At 40.1% G+C, this 21,957-nt stretch overlaps 2 protein-coding genes and 2 pseudogenes across 6 annotated transcripts; 2 read left to right on the top strand and 2 right to left on the bottom strand.

The window, feature by feature from the left end:
* Nucleotides 1-37: 37 nt before the first annotated feature.
* On the bottom strand, nt 38-5,167 carry rsrp1 (arginine/serine-rich protein 1). Of its 5 annotated transcripts, XM_070443343.1 has the most exons (7): nt 4,712-4,785; nt 4,510-4,562; nt 3,806-4,397; nt 3,487-3,668; nt 2,346-2,426; nt 717-825; nt 313-402 (listed from the first exon to the last, which is right to left on the bottom strand). In XM_070443343.1, the coding sequence occupies exons 2-6, from the start codon at nt 4,537-4,539 to the stop codon at nt 757-759; spliced, it is 954 nt and encodes a 317-aa protein (XP_070299444.1). In that variant the 5' UTR covers nt 4,540-4,562; nt 4,712-4,785; the 3' UTR covers nt 313-402; nt 717-756. The 5 variants fall into 5 exon arrangements, with proteins under 5 accessions (XP_023842239.1, XP_070299443.1, XP_023842238.1 ...); XM_023986471.2 differs by lacking the exons at nt 717-825; nt 4,510-4,562 and adding an exon at nt 4,893-5,147 and having other exon boundaries at nt 38-402; nt 4,712-4,790; XM_070443342.1 differs by lacking the exon at nt 717-825 and having other exon boundaries at nt 38-402.
* A 1,051-nt stretch (nt 5,168-6,218) lies between these two features.
* LOC111962955 (glutathione S-transferase 3, mitochondrial-like) lies at nt 6,219-14,342 on the top strand (annotated as a pseudogene).
* On the top strand, nt 11,882-17,676 carry tmem50a (transmembrane protein 50A). The gene is made up of 7 exons (XM_023986474.3): nt 11,882-12,002; nt 15,649-15,759; nt 15,858-15,970; nt 16,102-16,169; nt 16,439-16,531; nt 16,659-16,719; nt 16,819-17,676. Exons 2-7 carry the CDS (start codon nt 15,658-15,660, stop codon nt 16,862-16,864), a joined length of 483 nt encoding a protein of 160 aa, XP_023842242.1. The 5' UTR covers nt 11,882-12,002; nt 15,649-15,657; the 3' UTR covers nt 16,865-17,676.
* LOC111962956 (ammonium transporter Rh type B-like) lies at nt 17,365-20,286 on the bottom strand (annotated as a pseudogene).
* Between the last annotated feature and the right edge of the window lie 1,671 nt (nt 20,287-21,957).

Consider the following 21,957-nt stretch of genomic DNA (forward strand, 5'->3'; position numbering starts at 1 on the left):
TGACTGAGAGGACACAGTAAAGTCAATGAACAAGGAATTTAATTTCAAGTGTCTTTATTGAATCACTAACCAGCATTAGACACCAAAAAAGTAACACCATCTGAAATATTCTGTTCTTCCCATTTAACTCAAATCTGAAAMAAATCTACCATAAGATCAGATCGCCGAAACCTCCCCTGTAAAAATGATATACAGTATTTACATTGTCCATGTACTCTTAAAACATTAGCATGATGTGGCAAGTTAGTGTTTGCGCAAAGTGCGACAAAAGGAGGARTGGACCGTTTTTCTGACTGGGACCCAGTGACCAAAGGGGTTCCTGCTCGCTGTGTAGTTCTCCACTCTGTGTGCTACCTTTGATGTGGTGGAAGCAACAATGGCTGTGGGCTTGGCCACTGAATTCTGTGTGAACAAATGAAGGAGAAACACAGAATCCAAAAGAATTTAAGTGTGCCGCCCAAATACTTCAATGAAAATTCTAGGCATTGTCAAATACAGGTCTTCTGCTAAACTAAATACTAGAGGTCGACCGATTAATCTCAATGGCCGATTTCATAACAATGGGTATTTTTGGACATCMATTTGCCCTTTTWWAWTTTTTATACACACCTTTATTTAACTAGGCAAATCAGTTAAGAACACATTCTTATTTTCAATGACAGCCTAGGAACAGTGGGTTAACTGCCTTGTTCAGGGGCAGAACGACAGATTTTTACCTCGTCAGCTCGGGGATTCGTTTCTGCAATCTTCCGGTTACTAGTCCAACGCTCTAACCACCTGCCTTACATTGCACTCCACGAGGAGCCTGCGTGGCAGGCTGACTACCTGTTACGCGAGGGCAGCAAGAAGCCAAGGTAAGTTGCTAGCTAGCATTAAACTTATCWTATAAAAAACAATCAATCTTAACATAATCACTAGTTAACTACACATGGTTGATGATATTACTAGTTTATCTAGCGAGTCCTGCYTTGCATATAATCGATGCGCCTACTTCGACAAACAGTGATGATTTAACAAGCGCATTTGCGAAAAAAGCACTGTCGTTGCACCAATGTACCTAACCATAAACATCAATGCCTTCCTTTAAAAATCAATACACAAGTATATATTTTTTAAACCGGCATATTCAGTTAATAGTGCCTGCTAACATGAATTTCTTATAATTAGGGAAATTGTGTCACTTCTCTTGCATTCCGTGCAAGCAGTCAGGGTATATGCAGCAGTTTGGGCCGCCTGGCTCATTGCGAACTGTGTGAAGTCATTGCATATAATCGATTTATTCCTAACAAAGGCCGTAATTAATTTGCCAGAATTGTACATTATGACATAACATTGAAGGTTGTACAATGTAACAGCAATATTTAGACTTAGGGATGCCACCCGTTAGATAAAATACAGAACGGTCCCGTATTTCACTGAAAGAATAAACGTTTTGTTTTCGAAATGATAGTTTACGGATTCGACCATTTTAATGACCAAAGGCTCGTATTTCTGTGTGTTACTATGTTATAATTAAGTCTATGATTTGATAGAGCAGTCTGACTGGGCGATGGTAGGCAGCAGCAGGCTCGTAAGCATTCATTCAAACAGCACTTTCGTGCGTTTGCCAGCAGCTATTGCGCTGTTTATGACTTCAAGCCTATCAACTCCCGAGATTAGGCTGGTGTAACCGATGTCAAATGGCTAGCGAGTTAGCGGGGTGCGCGCTAATAGCGTTTCAAACGTCACTCGCTCTGAGACTTGGAGTAGTTGTTCCCCTTGCTCTGCATGGGTAACGCTGCTTCGAGGGTGGCTGTTGTCGATGTGTTCCTGGTTCGAGCCCAGGTAGGATSGAGGAGAGGGACGGAAGCTATACTGTTACACTGGCAATACTAAAGTGCCTATAAGAACATCCAATAGTCAAAGGAATATGAAATGCAAATCTTAGAGAGAAATAGTCCAATAACTACAACCTAAAACTTCTTACCTGGGAATATTGATGACTGATGTTAAAAGGAACCACAAGCTTTCATATGTTGTCATGTTCTGAGCAAGGAACTTAAAAGTTAGCTTTTTTTACATGGCACATACTGCACTTTTACTTTCTTCTCCAACACTTTGTTTTTGCATTATTTAAAACATGTTTCATTATTTATTTGAGGCTAAATTGATTTTATTGATATATTATATTAAGTTAAAATAAGTGTTCATTCAGTAGTTGTAATTGTCATTATTACAAGTTTTTAAAAAAAAATTATTTTTATTTTTTATAAATCGGCATCCGCTTATTTTGGTCCTCCAAGAATCTGTATCTGCGTTGAAAATTCATAATCGGTCGACCTCTAATAAATACTTGCATCACTTACATGAATACTGAATGAGATCATCTTTTTCTTGGGAGACATATTAGGGCTTGGTGCATCCTCAGGCTCTATGTCACTGTTCTGCTGCAAAGAGAAAACAGTTGAGTAAAAAATCAGATCAGCTGTTTTCAGGTCTCCCCATCAACACAAATACGTTCTCCTAGATGAGCAATAGCTCACTTGTCTATAGTTTCAACAAACTGCAGTTCCCATGCACCCTTGCTTCATTGATGTCAAAGCTAGGCATCTGTTCATTATGTGATTTTTACAAGGGTAGTTTTAAGAACAAACACTATAGAAAGAAAAATCCTTTGAGTGGCATGATGGTGCAGTTTTCCAAACCCCATCCAGAACACCACTTGTGTATTACCAACTTATCTTTGGCATACGGACGAGGGAGTTGGCCATCTGTTTAAAGTTCTCGTCAGGAATAGTCACAATAACGCAGTCCAAACGCCTGCGCTTCTTCAGAGTGGGAGGGAGACTCTGCTAAATAACAATGTTCCCATTTCAACTGTAAGTAAACACACATATTCAGAGTTCTAAAAATGTATTTCTATCAATGTGGAGTATTGTCAGTATGTTTTAATTGTATCTATCCATCTGTGTGAGAAAGTAGCATAGGTGATGAACTGGGACATTACAAACTGAATTGGTAAGCCATGAAGTCAGTGAGATAATTTAAGTGTACCATTGCTGGACAAAACAATCCATTCCTGCTACTGGACTTGCATTGGCATTGTGAGCATGACAAGATTAATCAGATAACCTTTTCACGCAAATGCAATGACATCACCCAAGTCACATGACTGCCCTCTTATTCTCCTAATCCGAGGGGTCGTGGAGAGTAGACCACTGTCATGTGATCTACAAAAACAGGAATAAATACAAACAGAGCAAGTGTGTTCTCTGACAGGTGCAAGGTTAACAGACAAGCAGTTTCACAGAAGACAGAATCAGAAGTCCTGAAGTTCAGACTACATGGTAGGGAAAGATCTCCAGACTGTGTTTTAAAATGGCCTAGGTAGTGCGGTTATGACGTCAACAGCTGAACTTTGAGCAATTTCAATTGCTAGGCTTCTTCTCTGTGTGTCATGTTCATAGACGGTATGTTCAAAATGATCAAATCTCCCTGAACACCCACCTGTGATAGACTCTTTTGAGGGAGTGGCTCTGGTCTCACCCATTCCTCTGGTTCTGGTGTGGCTAGTCTGGTTTTCAGTTGCTGCTCCTCCAGGATGGGCTTCACACTCTCAGGAACGTCCAGTTGCTCCATCCCCAGTACCTGGGTGGTATTGGCTTTCGTAGTCCTGAGTTCCCCCTTTTCTGAGGAAAGAAAACAGGACATATTTACATCAACACAAAGAGGTCTAATGCTGATTATAAGTCTATTAACTTCTAGCAAAAATGAAAAGTATATATATATATATATATATATATATATATATAAACATAAGCCTTACCCTCTATACTGAGGCTGACGACTGAGCGTCCTGAAGATGTGGGGCGGCTCGTGTAGGTCTTGTGGCTTCTGTTGGGTGATCCAGAAAACCTGCACTTGTACCTGCCCACAAACCCCCTATGAACCCTGCTCCAGCTGGCTGACCTGGAGCGGGAACTGTGGCGGTGTGGCCTGTCTGGGGAAGAAGAAGGGCTGTAGGAGCGTGAGTGGGCCCTGTAACAGCGTGATGGTGAGCGGTGGCGCCTATGTCCATTGGCCTGTCGATGTTGACGGCAGCAGCGTGAGCTGGAGGAGGCTCTGTGGCAGCGCGGGTGTGATCGGGACCTGGGACGGGTTCGAGGGCTGCTGTTGGATGAGTGGGATGATCTGGAGGACGAAGAACTGGTGGAGGACCTGTGACGTACCCTACGAGCATTATTTCGCTTAACTTGTCGTCTAGAGCCAGAGGACTGGCTACTGGTATGACTACTTCTAGATGGGTAACGAGAACAGGAAGAGCTGGATTGGGCATCCTGATCAAAGATCAAACTTATCCGTTCACTCTGAGGGGCCTGTGTCATTTGAACATGTGAATCCTTCCCGTCGGTCTTCATCTATAATAAAAACATAAAATAAAAGTAAATGACTATCCAATGTATGTTATGGGAAGGAGTTAGCCTATTAAACAAAATTGTGTACAATTGTTAGATATCTAACGATAATTACCATAAACATGCGTCTTGTGTAACTTCTCATCAATGTTTTTAAATAGGGTCTGCCTGAAATTGCATAACAATGATTTGACACCTCTGACAAAATTGCGTAACTATACTGACAACTGTTGGGAGTAGGAATAACGTTAGCTAGTACAACTGTGGAAAATTCCATGTAGGAAGAACTAACGTTAGCTATAGCTACTGTAACTTACCTAGCTAACMTACAACTGTAGCTGTTGTCTTGCTAGTAGTTTGCTAGACGTTGTTGTAAACTTCKTATTATGTCCATTTCTGAATGTGGTTGGGCAGGATATAACGTTTTATCAAATAATTACCTGTATGGTCTTTACAGTATTTCATAGTCTAATCGTAGCTTACTCGCATGCGACTTACCGTAATGCGAATTTACGTTGAATTCAGTCGACTCGGCCGCGGCACTAGGAATCCGATTCTGCTAGTAAACTAGATAATGTAATGAAATTCAATCAATTACGCGATACAATTTTAATGTTTCAATGTAATATTCGTAGAGAAACCTAGCAAATGATTAAATTRAGATGAAAACGTCGAGTTTTAAACTAGCTAGTTAAGTATCAACGGCTGAAATAAATCGGTCTGTTGCCTAACCAAACAACTAGCCACACAAAATGCCTACGTCATCGAGTGTCGCTGTGGAAAATTCCACCCTCCCCCTCATCTTCCCCCTCCCAGTTAAAAAAGTTCCGCTTGTTCACGAGGGTCAGTTTGCTACAGACACTGCGCATATTCTACGCTCTTTCCACAGGACGGCAGGTGATTTTGTAAACCTTCAATACACTGGAGTTGCAGTAAAACTAGAGGTCGTCCCTCACGACGCCAGGTCAGCGGAGTCAATCACCACCTTCCGGAGACACCTGAAACCCCACCTCTTTAAGGAATACCTAGGATAGGATAAAGTAATCCTTCTAACCCTCCCCCCCTTAAAAGAGTTAGACGCACTATTGTAAAGTGGTTGTTCCACTGGATATCATAAGGTGAATGCACCAATTTGTAAGTCGCTCTCGTTAAGAGCGTCTGCTAAATGACTTAAATGTAAATGTTAAATGTAAAACATTATTTTGGCTGTGTTTACTGGCAAGCAAACCATATAGCAGTATAGATCAGTAGACTGTATAAAACATATGGAACGTACTAAACAGGAGAAAATAATGTATCGCGAGAAAACAGCATACTATGTACCATTTTGATGTATTTATTTTTATTCAACCTTTATTTTGCCTCAGCATAAGCAGGGCGGCYGGTAGACTAGAGGCTTTGGGCCAGTAACCGAAAGGTTGCCAGATCAAATCCCCGAGATGACAAGTTAAAAATCTGTTCTGCCCCTGAACAAGGAAGTTAACCCACTGTTCCTAGGCTGTCTTTGTAAATAAGAATTTGTTCTTAACTGACTTGCCTAGTTAAATAAAAGAAAAATGCGTTCACGTACTAGTCGGAACTGGGWCATTCGGAAATGTCAGACTTGCTAACCGGTTGWWGTTATACACGTGCCGCGTTAAACCAGTTAACAAGTCGGACAATTCTGAGTACTGTAGTTCCGACTAGCACTCAAACGCAGTTTACACACGGGGGTTAGTTGGGATTTTCCTGTATTCTTTTGTAATGGAAATTCTAGAGCTGGTGCCATCAAGCTTCAGATATGTCATATTTACATAACTCAACATGATCCAGCTATAAAATTATCTCAGTAATAAAGTTGGAGCTGCCAGAAAGAAATACGATGTGACGGTAAGTAAATAAAATAACTGTCAAATGGTGTGAAAATTGAATAACTGCACTGCAATGCCATATACGTATATTTTAGCCCTGTAAACTGTCTGGAACATAGCCCAATGATCCGAGGCTCCCGAGTGATACAGTGGTCTCTCAGCGCTAGAGGTGTCACTACAGACCCTGGTTCGATTCCAGGCTGTATCACAACCGGCCGTGATTGGGAGTCCCATAGGGCAGCGCACAATTTGCCCAGCGTTGTTAGGATTTGGCAGGGGTAGGCCATCATTGTAAATAAGAATTTGTTCTTAACTGACTTGCCTAGTTAAATATATACATTTTTTTTTTTTTACTAATTCCAATCCTGCTCTAATTGGGAGCTTCATGCAATGTCAGTCAGTCACATCTTGCCTTAGCCAGACATGAGTAGACTTGAATGGGGCAATGTGCTTGGGACTCAAGAAAAACGCATAGAAGTGAACTCGATAGTGCAGTATAAATACAGGACACCTGATGATGCATGTGGTATAGCTATATGTACATTTGTTTCTCCTTATGTCAAGTATTACACTGTACCCAAACCGGCTGCCATGGTGCGCAAATAGATTTTGTGCCCCCACAAACGTGATCAAGACACGCAGGTTTAAATATCAAAACTAACTCAGAACCAATTATATGAATTTGGGGACAGGCCAAAAAGCATTAAACATTTATGGAAATTTAGCTAGCTAGCTAACTTGTCCTATTTAGCTAGCTTGCTGTTGCTAGATAATTTGTCCTGGGATATAAACATTGAGTTGTTATTTTACCTGAAATGCACAAGGTCCTCTACGCCGACAATTAATCCACACATAAAACGGTCAACTGAATCATTTCTAGTCATCTCTCCTCCGTCCAGTCTTTTTCTTCTTTGAACTTATATGGWGATTGGCATCTAAACTTTCATAGTATTACCACAACAACCGACAACACAGTTCGTCTTTCAATCACCCACGTGGGTATAACCAATGAGGAGATGGCACGTGGGTATCTGCTTCTATAAACCAATGAGGAGATGGGAGAGGCAGGACTTGCAGCGGGATCTGCGTCACAAATAGAACTGACTTCTATTTTAGCACTTGGCAACGCAGACGCTCGTTGACACGCGTGAGCAGTGTGCGTGCAATAATTGAATAATACAGATATCTACATTTATTTTGCAATGCTCGCGCACGCGATGCCAGCGGTATAGTCAGGGTATAACGCTTCGAACACACCGCTTCGAACACAGTGTCATTGCATTTTGATACACCAGAATTACATGAATTTCCATTGAAACGCTGCGTTTGCCTTGCAGCATTGCGTTGCAGAGGCAGTGCGTTCGGTGTGGTGCATAAGTTGGATTTATCAAACATATGCATTGTATGCCCAGACGGCTTGACAGAAATGGTAGCAGAAAGGTGAATGTTGAACTTCTGTTGCATACATATCCAGATGACGCTTCATACTATTTTGCACAATTACGCTGTCGAAGCGTAACGATGATTATGCAGTTGTGGTACACAGATACTATACTATCCCTAATTTCTGGCACAAGAAGGAGCTCAGAGAAATATGGTACTTATCACTGTCTTTGTATCTCCTCCTGGGCAGTACCCTACCATGTACAGTGACAAGGAGCAGGTGTTCAACTGCATCCAGAGGGCCCACCAGAACACACTAGAGGTGTAACCTCAGTGGCTTGTGTTCCAGACCATTGCAGCTCTTGTCTATCCAGTACATATCCACATTAACCAACATTACCAGGTTACATCACTTATACTGTCACACACATTGGTTTCACATACACTTTCAGAAACCTGTCTCGCATTTTGCATGCTACTGCCTCACAGAGCATCTCTACCTAGTTGAATATAATTATTTTGTCAACTCATACACAGTGCACTTTTGACCTTATTCCTGTGTTAATACTGATAGATATTAACACTTCTAATGAAAGGTTTATCACTACAGTGTCATTTTTTGATAATAAGCAGGGGTGAAAGTAGATGTAATTTCTTCCCAGTACGGGACCTCCTAGGTATGCACGTGCTTAATCATCAAATTACATGTAGAATCCCTATTAATTCAATAGGATCTCTGTGGGCCTTGTCATAAAGATTTGGATTTTAATTTTAAAAATGTATTACCTTTTATTATGATGTATCACCCGGCTACCATCTAGAAGGCGGAGACAGTACAGGTGCATCAAAGCTGGGACGGAGAGACTGGAAAAACAGCTTCTATCTCAAGGCCATCAGACTGTTAAGTAGTCACCACTAGCCGGCCTCCGCCCAGTACCTTATCCTTTACTTAGATTTGTGTGTATTAGGTAGTTGTTGTGGAATTGTTAGATAACTTTTAGATATTGCTGCTCTGTTGGAACTAGAAGCACAAGCATTTCGCTACACTCGCAATAAAATCTGCTAACCATGTGTACTGTATGTGACCAATAACATTTTATTTTATTTGGTACCAGCTGGCTACCACCCGGTACTCTACCCTGCACCTTAGAGACTGCTGCCCTATCTACATAGTCATTGAACACTGGTCACTTTAATAAAATGTACATACTGTTTTACCCACTTCATATGTATATGCTGTCTTCTAGCCAAGACTCATTCTATATAACTACTGCTGTACACACCTTTTCCATTCATATAATGTCTATACACATAAGTAAGCAACGTGGCTGTGGGAGTGCCATGCCATGTTCTCTGGATGATAATTGACAGCCCTGTCTGTGTTGCATTGATCTGTCCTCTTTACACACCCAACAGCACATACCAATAAGGGCCACATCTCACTGGCGTTGCAACAAAATGATTCAGCATCTTCTCAGTTGTACAGTTTATTGACTATTGCTCTCTGTCCTACTTCCCTCACTCTGTTTCCCCTTTATTCTGTTAACCTGTCTAGCCCCGGGGTTCCGCTAGCGGAACTCCTCCCACATTCCACTGAAAAGGCAGAGCGCGAAATTCCAAAAATATTTTTGAGAAATATTTAACTTTCACACATTAACAAGTCCAATACAGCAAATGAAAGATAAACATCTTGTGAATCCAGTCAACATGTCCGATCATTAAAATGTTTTACAGCGAAAACACCGTATATTTATGTTAGCTCACCACCAAATACAAAAAAGCACAGACATTTCTTTCACAGCACAGGTAGCTTGCACAAAACCAACCAAACTAACCAAGAACCAACCAAACTAACCAAGAAACAACTTCATCAGATGACAGTCTTATAACATGTTATACAATAAATCTATGTTTTGTTCGAAAAATGTGCATATTTGAGGTATAAATCATAGTTTTACATTGCAGCTACCATCACAGCTACCATCACAAATAGCACCGACGCAGCCAGAGTAATTATAGAGACCAACGTGAAATACCTAAATACTCATRATAAAACATTTATGAAAAATACATGGTGTACAGCAAATGAAAGACAAACATCTTGTGAATCCAGACAATATTTCAGATTTTTTAAGTGTTTTACAGCGAAAACACAATATAGCATAATATTAGCTTACTACAATAGCCAACCACACAACAGCATTGATTCAAGGCAACAGTAGCGATAGTGACAAAACCAGCAAAAGATATTAATTATTTCACTAACCTTCATATCATCAGATGACAGTCCTATAACATCATATTACACAATACATATATGGTTTGTTCGAAAATGTGCATATTTAGAGCTGAAATCCGTGGTTATACATTGTGAAAACGTAGCAACTATTTTCCAGAATCTCCGGATATATTTCTGACACTCACCTATTCTGACCAAATAACTAATCATAAACTTTACAAAAAAATACATGTTGTACAGGAAATGATAGATACACTAGTTCTTAATGCAATCGCCGTGTTAGAATTATAAAAATAACTTTAGTACGACATACAGCTTGCGTTATAGCGAGAGAGCGCCCAAAATCTGGGCAGAAACTAATAGTAAACATTTTCGACAGAAATACGAAATAACATCATAAATGGGTCCTACTTTTGMTGAGCTTCCATCAGAATCTTGTACAAGGGGTCCTTTGTCCAGAATAATCGTTGTTTGGATTTAGAATGTCCTCTTCGTCTGTTGATTTAGCAACCAAAACTTGCCAAGTGGCGCGAAGCTGTCCATCGTCACCAAACGCAGAGAACGGAACACGCCAAAACTCCCGAAAAAAATTCAATAATCTGATAAAACTATATTGAAAAAACATACTTTACGATGATATTATCACATTTATCAAATAAAATCAAAGCCGGAGATATTAGCCGTCTATAAGGAAAGCTTTTCAGAAGCCAAAGCTGATGTCCTTCCCGCGTCTTCCTGAACAAAGGAAATTGGGGTCATGTCATTCCAAGACCTCTCTTTTGACCATAGATATAGCTAGACTCCCCATTTCACCTCTCACTGCCTATTGACATCTAGTGGAAGGCGTATGAAGTGCATGTATAGTCATAAATTTCAAGCAAATTGATAGGGAGGCCCTGGAACAGAGCCTCGATTTCAGATTTTTCACTTTCTGACAGGAAGTTTGTTGCAAAATGAGTTCTGTTTTACTCACAGATATAATTCAAACGGTTTTAGAAACTTGAGAGTGTTTTCTATCCAATAGTAATAATAATATGCATATTGTACGAGCAAGAATAGAGTACGAGGCCGTTTAAATTGGGCACGATTTTTCCCCAAAGTGAAAATAGCGCCCTCTATCCTCAACAGGTTTTAACCAATCACTCATCCCTCCACCTCTCAGACTTCTGCAGCTGTGCTGGGAGCAATCTAGGTCACCAGCAGGTTCTCCTATGCCTGGGGTTACTACACTGGAGGTAAGACAATCTTTTGCAATGAGATTGCACATCATGACACCAACACCTCCCTTTGTTTATTACTTTTGAGACAGTTTCTGAGTCACAGGGCATGAGTGAAAACGGTTGGACTCCCAAGGCACTCCTTCTAGAGTTGATATGCTTTTTAGCAATTTAAGTATTTCAGCAATATCTGAATTTTATTGTTATTGTAAACAATGGTATACCATTATGGAAAGTACTACAGCTGTATGTTATGAAAATGTCATGCAAAAAGTTATGYTTATCAGGCATTTGTTTTAACCTTCCATTCCATGTACTGACAACATGATGTTAATAAAGATGAATGTAAACATTGTCAGAAACGTTATTTATATCATATATCATGCTATACATTCTGATGCTCTAGTCATGATATATTTTTCCAAAGTGTAGAAAAATAAAGAAAAGAAAGCAAGTAATTTGACACTTGTGACTGTCACATGGAAATGGAAAGTCATGAAACAATCCTCCAACCAATGGTTTCCCCTCTACTATGCCAGAGAGATGCAGACAGTGAGTGGTTACAGTAGCTTACACTGTATGCCCACTGGCCCATAGTGATTATCCTGACTTAACATAGCTCTATGAATTCTCTTTTCAAAATGTTTTACTATTATTATAAAATAGTGCAATMAAAACGTACGTTTTATTTAAGTATTGTATTTAATCTACTGAATTGATGAACATGGAACAATCTATGGTGAGTACAGTACTGTGCCGATCTACAAAAAATGCGCAACTGACGCTGGCATTGGCGCATCCAACATCAAAGAGGCGTGGAAAGTGAACTGAGCAGGCGCGTGTCTCAGCTCTCTCAGAATCAAAGTATAGGCTTATAAACGGCGTCTAGGGGTTCCATAACGAACCCCAAAAAGAAAAGGTAAATAACTCTGAATATTAGGTGACAGTATCATTTCTAATGTGTGTTTGTTATTGCCGTTGAGATGTTGTAGTTCGAGCTCCTGGGTCGTGCGTTGCCTCCCAACACAAAGGATCCTTCAAGGAAGGAAATGCTTTGAACAATGGACTGCGATCAAACCCACACATGGGAATGTCGCAGTATCGATTTATTTGAAACAATAATTATCTATCGATATATATACGTAAGTTATCATAATTAGTGTGATTCCTGAAAACGTTTGTTCGGGTGATTCTTCGTGTTTGAGAGCTTATGCGCTTGAGAGCGTCAACATTGCTCTTTGTTAAATCCGCTCGAAKAGACTTAACACAGGGATACGGTTAAAAAACATGTATCGCGTGTTAAATAGGTGAATCCTTAGCACTGAAAGATCGGGTATACTGAGCCGGGATCCTTGTGCGGTCCCTACCTAAACCCTAACCTCAGAGTTGGGACGGCCCAAGGATCGATAGCAGACCCTTGWCAATTTAACAATAGTTTCCGCTGTCGCAGTTTTAAACTGTTGGAAATATAGCTAGACTACATGTCCCATGAAGTCCTTGTAGTCCTAAAATCCGGGAAACGAGTTCTCTGGTTCGTTCAGCCATCCCTATGGGGAAATTAATGGCGAAAGAATAGGGTTTTGGAATAAACGCCGAAAAAAAGGTCTGAGGTTAACACAGGTTTAGGAGATTTTATACGTTTTGTTATCTGGGATAACAACAGTAAATTAACATGCCCTTTATGAATGTCGTAGCCTTTATGTGATTTTATAAATTATTCAAAATGCACACAGTGACGTTAGCTGATGAATATTATCTCGTAGAACAAAACGTCTAAGATCTCCTAAACCTGTGTTTGCCGCAGACCTTATGTTTCGCGTTTATCAAATTTTCTCCATAGGCTTGGTGCAACGAACCATGGCAGTTGGTGCCTACAAAAATACGCCATTACTATGTCGCTCTATTAGAGGTCTTCACGGGTCTAACAGACCAGATATTCCGAGAAACGACCTGGGAGCAGGTCCAGGTCCTACATTTTGATWTTTGTCTCGGGTCTGATATAAATGMCACTTGTCTGGGTAAAAGTTATTTACTGACTGGACCCGATTTGGATCCTACCTATGTTAATTTAATCTGTGAGGTGATGCCAACTGCGCAAGCTTCGTACCTGTGTAAGCCAATTGCGACTCAATACAATTTATTAAGAGTATAGTGAAAAGAAGCCGAAAAGGGGAATGTCCTCCTTGGGGAAAAGTTTTTAAAGTTTTAATATTGTAGTGGACAAAGATGAGGATAACGTAATCGGGCCAAGTGTACTGTGTGCAARCCGCTATTCAGGTTTGATGCAATTTTTTACTTTTTTATTTATTTTAATTTTTTATTATTGTATGTCATTATTTTAGTCCTATTTACAAATCTAAACCAGTTATTTAAATATCAAAAAATAGTTCTGTTTCATTTTGTTGAGACATTTTCTAAATTAAGTTTATACAGTTTTTATTTTGTGCTCTGTATTTATTTTAAAATAGGTTAAAAGAAGACCTGTTGTGAAATTAATATCATTATCCTATTTCTGTCGTTTGTTGGGTAGGCCTATGGTAGGAACTTGCCGCCTTGGTAATTGCTGCAATTATAGGCCTAGCCTGTTGAAAACGTTTCTGAAGGTTTAACCAGTTCTTTAAATATGCAATAAGTGTGTTTCATTCTGTTGAGTATTTTCTTTGGCCAAATTAAGGTTCAACTGTAATGTTTTTGCTGCAATATAATATAATTACGGGTAGGCCTACTATAGGGTTACTTGCACTCAATGAAAAAGCAGAGGGCTAGATGCAAAACTTAATTTAATGCCGCAATATAATAACCTGTTTGCATTTTCCCTATAAACAATGACTTAACTTACTTTTGATATTACCCTAATAAAGTTAAGAAACTTTTGAAGTTTTGGTGTGGTATGGCTATTACTAGGCTTAGCTAGTACAGTATGAAGGCAGTGCACACTGGCGCTCCAACTGACTGACAGTTGAATTTGAGGGGAGGAAGAATGTTTTAGGCATAGCAGAGTTACTCCTTTTAATCTAACAATCAGGGTTGGGGAGTAACAGATTACATGTAATCTGTTACATGTAAGGGATTACAAAAACGGTAACTAATCCGTTACGTTACCAGCAAAAATATTGTAATCAGATACTTTTGAAAAACTAGATGATTCATTTGAGGATTACTTTTAAATTCAGAAAGGATGTTTGACAGAATGCATGTTGGTGTCAGGAACATGATGCTGGCATGTCTTTTATCATTCTCTTGGTTTCTCTAAGGCTAGGCCTAAGKTATGGCTAGGCCTTTTTATATTTTATATATTAGTATCATACAGTGGATGCATAGGCTGATAGGTCTGTATGCATGCAATGACCGAATCTCTGACAGCTGAACCGTGAGGTAGACAATTATTATTTTAGGAAAGTAAAAACCAATAAAACAATAGGCTATAAAGTTTTGAATTTGTTACACATCGAAACGCAACAGTTTTTTGTAATGTGTTATTGGCAGTTAAGGACATGTCACTGTGGATAGTTTGGCCAATATTGCTCGTTGATTGATGGAGGTTTCTTTATACTCTCGGATATGAAAGGGTCTTCAGATCCGAACCTGCACTGGTCTGTTTTTCCACGGGCCTTTTCGGAACGGGTATGACTGTCCACAGGTCCATTGGGAACGGGTCTCCATTTTTTAAATGAATACATTTATTACTGTCGGGTGGGAAAGCCAAGGATAGATTTCGGAACGGGTCCAACTTGTGAATATTTTAGTTGATTATTGTTTTAGCACTTGGTAATAATCTGTATTAGTGAATTGTTTTAAACTTGAATTGAATCACCATTTTGTTTTTATTCTGCGCAACTGCATCAATTGTCAGATGCACCCGGTCTGTCTTGAGTCCTCTCTGAAACCTTTTATTTTATTGGGATTTTATTTGTTTTGAAGACCTTTACTCTGTATGCGTGGAGTGGTGCCTGGCATTTGTCATCTCACAAACTAGTGTCTGTGTCACGTTCGTCCTAGCGATGAGACCAAAGCGCAGCGTGATTTGAATACATCTTATTTAATGAAGAACACTGAACGAACTATACAAAAACAACAAAACGAACGTGAAGCTATATAATAATAGTGCTGACACAGGCAACTAAACATAGACAATCACCCACAAAATACTCAAGGAATATGGCTGCCTAAATATGGTTCCCAATCAGAGACAACGATAAACAGCTGCCTCTAATTGAGAACCAATCTAGGCAACCATAGACATACAAAACACCTAGACTAGTAACAACCCCATAAACATACAAAAACCCTAGACAGGACAAAAATATATCACCCTTGTCACACCCTGACCTAACCACAAATAATAAAGAAAACAAAGAATACTAAGGTCAGGGCGTGACACTGTGCAACATTTTACCAATCGCTTGATCAGAGTTTAGAATATTTTCTTGATGGGAAAAGTGAATTTATTCACTGTGCAGGAATTATACATGAACTGTAATTAGCTACCTAGCTGTAATAGTCAACTCCATCCCTGCATGTGTCTGTTACTCTTTAACCCAGGTCCTTTTCCCTTCACTTTTCAGCTCAGAACCATGTCAGGGTTTTTGGACAGCGTCCGGTGCGGAGACTGCGAGTGCAATGTGGACTGGGGAGAGAGGCGAAACACCATGGCATCTATAGCTGCTGGAGTCTTGGTAGGTTCTACTCTGCTATTACATTTGAAAACTTTAGATCACTGTAAAGAGGAAAAAGCGGTGGCATATTGCCTAAATCTTAATCCATATTCTTGCAGTTTTTCACTGGTTGGTGGATAATCATTGATGCAGCTGTGAAATATCCAGATGAGGCGGTCTTCCATCATGCCTATCACACCTGTGGAGTCATCGCTACTGTGGCTTTTCTCATGTAAGTCATGCTGTGTTGGGAATGTGTCAGACAGGTTTGGGGTCAGTCCCATTTTAATTCAGGAACTATCTGTTCAAATCTTCCTTAAATACATTTAACTCTTTCAACTTTTGTCTTTGGTACCTATCTAGGATCAATGCTGTCTCGAATGGCCAGGTGAGAGGGGACAGCTACAGTGAAGGTTGCATTGGGCAGACAGGTATGTGTATGAGAGAAAAGAAGTTAGGATTTGGCTCTAAATGCAGATTGATATAGATAAGTTCAGCTCTGAGTGGCATTGCTCGCTGTATATGTTTGTATTTTTTTGACATGATTAACATGATTTACCTAATTCTGGGGGCCCAGTTTTTGACTTCTTGCTATAAGAATACACACACAGATATATACACCCACCCACATACAGTTGAAATAAGATAGAGCTTCAGTCACGAATGAATCCCTCCCAACTCTTTGTATCACTGATTGCAGGAGCTCGTGTGTGGCTCTTCATTGGCTTCATGCTGGCGTTCGGCTCTCTCATCGCTTCCATGTGGATCCTGTTTGGAGGCTTCGTAGTGCCCAGTAAGTCCAGCATGCCCACTCAGCATGTGCTTGTTGTTATGTACCCCAAACAAACAGCTCATCGACATTGAACCGTCACTGTGCAAAACATTGTAAAGAATGATAAAGGTATTTTTTATGTTTACAGAGAAACCTGTTGTATATCCTGGTATTGCGGTTTTCTTCCAAAATGCATTCATTTTCTTTGGGTAAGTATTACGTTTTATTTATGTTTGACCATAGTATTATAGAACACAATGTCTACGATAGTTATTTTCTCTAAATAAACCCCCAATCTTTTCCTCCAGGGGCTTGGTGTTTAAGTTTGGACGCACTGAAGACTTGTGGCAGTAATGGTTTCTGGTTTCTGTCAACTGGCATACTATCTGTTCTCTTGTTGTATGAGACAGTAGTGTACGCTTTGGCCTGTCAAAACACTACCTTCCATCTTTCAAGTGTTAGAAAATATTCACTTTATATAATGACTTTATATTTTTGCTTTTTAGATTAACTTGTTTAATTTATAATTAGGTTGGTTGTTGCTGTACAAATGTACATTTTACTCAAGCATCATTTGCAGTTCATGTTTTAATTCAATGTTCTTTTCTTTTGAATTCTTGTAATGGGATCTCGGTGTCTTTTCACTCAATGTGTGGAGCCATTCTGTTACAATAATTTACTACCTTCCATTATTTATCTTGGAAACCGTGCAAAWTAATAAATGAGCAGATTATTATTATACWTTTTTTTTTCAATACACATTTGTGCACTAATAATGTTTAGAAATATTTTTCTTTCTGATGAGGGCATACATCAGAGGGGGGGAACATGACACATCTATGGGAGGGTTAGTCTTGTACATAGCCTATTTTCTTACTATACATTTACTGATAATAAGAATTTAACCTTGAATGTGGGCAATTTGTCTTCCCTATTGTTGAGATGTGGGGTCTGTAATTAAGCCATTCTACTGAACCATAATCTGATGGTTCATAACTCAAGGTGTAGTTTAAAGGAGGGATTTGATTCCGAGGTTTCGATGCTCTGACCACCATCTCTGTTCTTTGACTGCAATGCTTATACATTTACAGTAGTTGTATAGTAACCAAACTGAGATCACTGAACCTGATCAACTATGGCAGCATTAAATAGAAAATGTAAAACAAGTGTGAGATGAGTCTTTATGCACAGCTCTCACAGTTCAATTTGTCTGTTCTCTTTGCTAATATTTGAAGTTTGACTCACACAAAACAATCACAATGGTATATTAGTGCAGTTTTCACATACTAAGAAATAACAAACAAAAAATATTTTAGAGATTCATGGGAATATTGTATGGTTGAAATTATACATTGCATCTCTGGAGACCTTTTAGTCTCCTTGTTATCTTCCAACATCTCAATTTGGCACCGCTAGGTTGGGAAACTGCAAAATAATGATTTAGGTTAGACAGCATAACTTCAAGAGGCACAAATGTATTGCTTGATATTAAACTGTATGGATTTTAAAAAACCTAATTAATTGTTTGATAAACAGAGCATTCACTCACCATTGATTACTTTGTTTATCAGTAACTTAATGCAGAGTTTTCCAAACTCCTCGGGAACCCAAGGGGTGCGTGGCTGACTCAAATATTCAACTAATCAAGTTTTGATCATTTGAATCAGCTGTGTAGTGTTAGGGCAAAAAACAAAACATACACCCTTTGGGGTTCAGAGGACCGAGTTTGGGAAATGTTGCCTTAATGTATCGGGATCCCAAGGTTGATATCAGTGCATACGCAAATCCAATTGTTATACTTACCCATTACAGAGAACGGTCTATTTTCTCATGCTGTTGCTTGGATCCCTGTCGGTACAGGACCCATGACATCAGTCCAAAGAAGGCCCTAAAGATGTGGAGTAGCATGATGGTATTCAAAAACCACACCTAAACAGACACCGGACCATCGGTGTACAGTCTAAAAACACAAATTATCAGCTGTAGGCTTACCTTTAGGAATGTCTGAAGTAGCCAGCTATGGAGCACAATCCCTGAGACCTCCAGCAGGGCAATACAGAGGAGATGGACAGGATTGGTATTCCCAAGAACAGCACCTATAGCAATGAGGGAGGATGCTGTGCACATCTCTACAACAACCAAGCTGGCCCAAACACAGAAAAGGTCTGTTTCCAACATATAATGCATGAATATAGACGTTTTAACAAAAAATTAATTGGCAGGTAAAACAATCTGGGACCTTTTAGGTAAATGTTTTCAAATCTCAAAATGTATCTAATGTTCAGATGAGTCGTAATGTTCAGATGAGTCCATCTCCCACGAAATCTGTTTAGTTTAGATCCAACTACAGAATGCTGCAATGCCAGATGAATAAAAAGATAATGGAAAAAAAAGCTTATTTTAGATGGTGCCTATCTTTCCCATACACTTCAACTATGATTTATTTATTGACCTTATCATATTTATCCAGATCTTTCCTCTGTGATACAAAGACTCAACGCCGTACAGAATAATTACCCACTGGACAGSKWTGGCTGCCACCAGGAGGGTAAATCCTGTGCCACTGAAGCTGTACTGCACCAGCAATGTGGCCAGAAAGTCAAAACCCAATAATACATCACCATAACGTTAACATCCTGGAATTCTTTGAGGAGAGAGGGGACACATGTCACAGAAAGGAAATAGTGTGTATCACTAGTCTTGTGAGCCTATAGCCTGCTCAATAAGCCCCTAATGCATTATGTTGATAAATAGAGCTGAATTGTCGTGTTACCCCACACAAAAAGTTTGTGTATTACTAACCACCGAAACTGTGTACAATGCAGCTAGCCATTATGTGGGAAGCCTTTGGGAGACTTTACCCGCCTTAACAAGTCCACCTGCAACCTCGCTGTCCAAGCCAGAGAAAGCACTTATCACTTCTAACCAGTGTTGGCAGTCTCTCTCTCTCTCAACTAGCAGTGGCTTGGATGGTTGATGTCCTTGATGATCTTTTTGGCCTTCCTGTGACATCGGGTGCTGTAGGTGTCATGGAGGGCAGGTAGTTTGCCACTGGTGATGCGTTGTGCAGACCGCACCACCCACTGGAGAGCCTTGCGGTTGAAGGCGGTGCAGTTGCTGTACCAGGCTGTGATACAGCCCGACAGGATGCTCTCGATTGCGCATCTGTAAAAGTTTGTCAGGGTTTTGGGTGACAAGCCAAATTTCTTCAGCCTCCTGAGTTTGAAGAGGCGCTGTTGCGCCTTCTTCACCACACTGTCTGTGATGTGTACGCAGAGGAACTTAAAACTTTCCACCTTCTCCACTGCTGTCCCTTCAATGTGGATAGGGGGGTGCTCCCTCTGCTGTTTCCTGAAGTCCACGATCATCTCCTTTGTTTTGTTTTGTTGACGTTGAGTGAGAGGTTGTTTTCCTGAAACCACACTCCGAGTGCCCTCACTTCCTCCCTGTAGGCTGTCTCATCGTTGTTGGTAATCAAGCCCACTACTGTTGTGTCGTCTGCAAACTTGATGATTGAGTTGGAGGCGTGCATGGCCACGCAGTCGTGGGTGAACAGGGAGTACAGGAGGGGGCTGAGCACGCACCCTTGTGGGGCCCCAGTGTTGAGGGTCAGCGAAGTGGAGATGTTGTTTCCTACCTTCACCACCTGTGTGCGGCCCGTCAGAGTCCAGGACCTAATTGCACAGGGTGGGGTTGAGACCCAGGGCCTCCAGCTTGATGATGAGCTTGGAGGGTACTATGGTGTTAAATGCTGAGCTGTAGTCAATGAACAGCATTCTTACATAGGTATTCCTTTTGGCCAGATGGGATAGGGTAGTGTGATGGCGATTATGTCGTCTGCGGACCTGTTCGGGCGGTATGCAAACTGAAGTGGGTCTAGGGTGGCCGGTAAGGTGGAGGTGATATGATCCTTGACTAGTCTCTTAAAGCACTTCATGATGACAGAAGTGAGTGCTACGGGGTGGTAGTCATTTAGTTCAGTTATCTTTACCTTCTTTGGTACAGGAACAATGGTAACAATCTTGAAGCATGTGGGGAGAACAGATTGGGATAGGGAGCGATTGAATATGTCCGTCTGGGCCCAGTGGGATGAGCTTTCAACTGTCTTACCCATCAGAACCTAAAATATAAGCTTGTTAATAATCCATTGTTTGTAAACAATGTAATTGTAAACACTATAGCCTCAAAACATGGTTCAAACTATCATTTTGATTTCATGGATGTTCAGTGCTTGCATCTATATCGCTGTCTATGAATTGGAGAGTGGTTACATTTCTCTAGCCTCATCCCTCAGCTGTTTACCAAAACAGTATTGGGAGACCGTTGTTGATGTTTGAAATGCATATTGCCCCTTAAAAACAAAGATATCCCCAAAGCATGTTTTAGTAAGACATTTATTGGTTTCATCAAAATTAATATTTCTCTCGAATTCCAGTTGCACATTCCAGTTGTAGAAAGCTCTGAGAGACTAACCCAGAAAGAATCACAGCTGTAATCGCTGACAAAGGTGCTTCTACAAAGTATTGACTCAGGAGTGAGGCAACTACATTTGGAATACGTTATGGGGTATGAATACTTTCTGAAGGCACTGTGTGTATTAAAGTAGTCAAACGTTTAGTATTTGGTCCCATATTCCTAGCAAAGGGTCAATTTAGCTAGCTACTGCAGGACACCAACACAAGCGAAACAGACACATTTTTCTGCAAAATTATGTTTTGCTTAGGAAGTGATTCGATTGGTGTCAAGTCAAATCCAAAAACTGTCCGCCTTTGTGGGGCGTTTTACTGCACCAGGACAACCCACAGTTGAGCTCTGCCCAATGCTGTTTGGCTAATGCTATACTCTTTTGGTCCAGACAGCATCAGATTTTTCAGGGTTACATATACTGAGACAGAGGGGTACTGTTCGGAAAATTATGAAAACACAGAGAGACGAAAGAGTAATTATTTAATAATAAATACAAAAAAATTGTAAAATAATTGGGGAAGCCTGGCTGCCCTTGACATCCATTAATACACAACACTGCATCTGAATGGCAAACATGCACAATCCATGTCTCAATCCTTCTTCAACATGTCTCCTCCCCTTCATCGACACTGATTGCAATTAATTCACCTGGTCAGTCTATGTCATGGAAAAAGCTCATAATGTTTTGTACACTTAGTGTACATCCTGCCTAGTGGCAAGCTCTGTTGATTTTTGGCGCATGAGAAAAGTTTTGACTATTCAGCTAACCATCCTAAAATCTCATTAGAAATGGGGTGTTTTTGGTGTAACGTTATAGGCCTACTATGCTACGGTATTATACTCAGTTCTGTTATATAAAATGCTAATGAATCATTATGTGATCTTGCGAGACATTGATTCAGCTTTGATCGAACTTTACTAAACAAGCACCATTATGAGAAGTGATAATTGTCTACAATGAACAAAAATATAAAACACAT

Source organism: Salvelinus sp. IW2-2015, linkage group LG4q.2, assembly GCF_002910315.2.
Source record: "Salvelinus sp. IW2-2015 linkage group LG4q.2, ASM291031v2, whole genome shotgun sequence".
NCBI classification, from domain to species: domain Eukaryota; kingdom Metazoa; phylum Chordata; class Actinopteri; order Salmoniformes; family Salmonidae; genus Salvelinus; species Salvelinus sp. IW2-2015.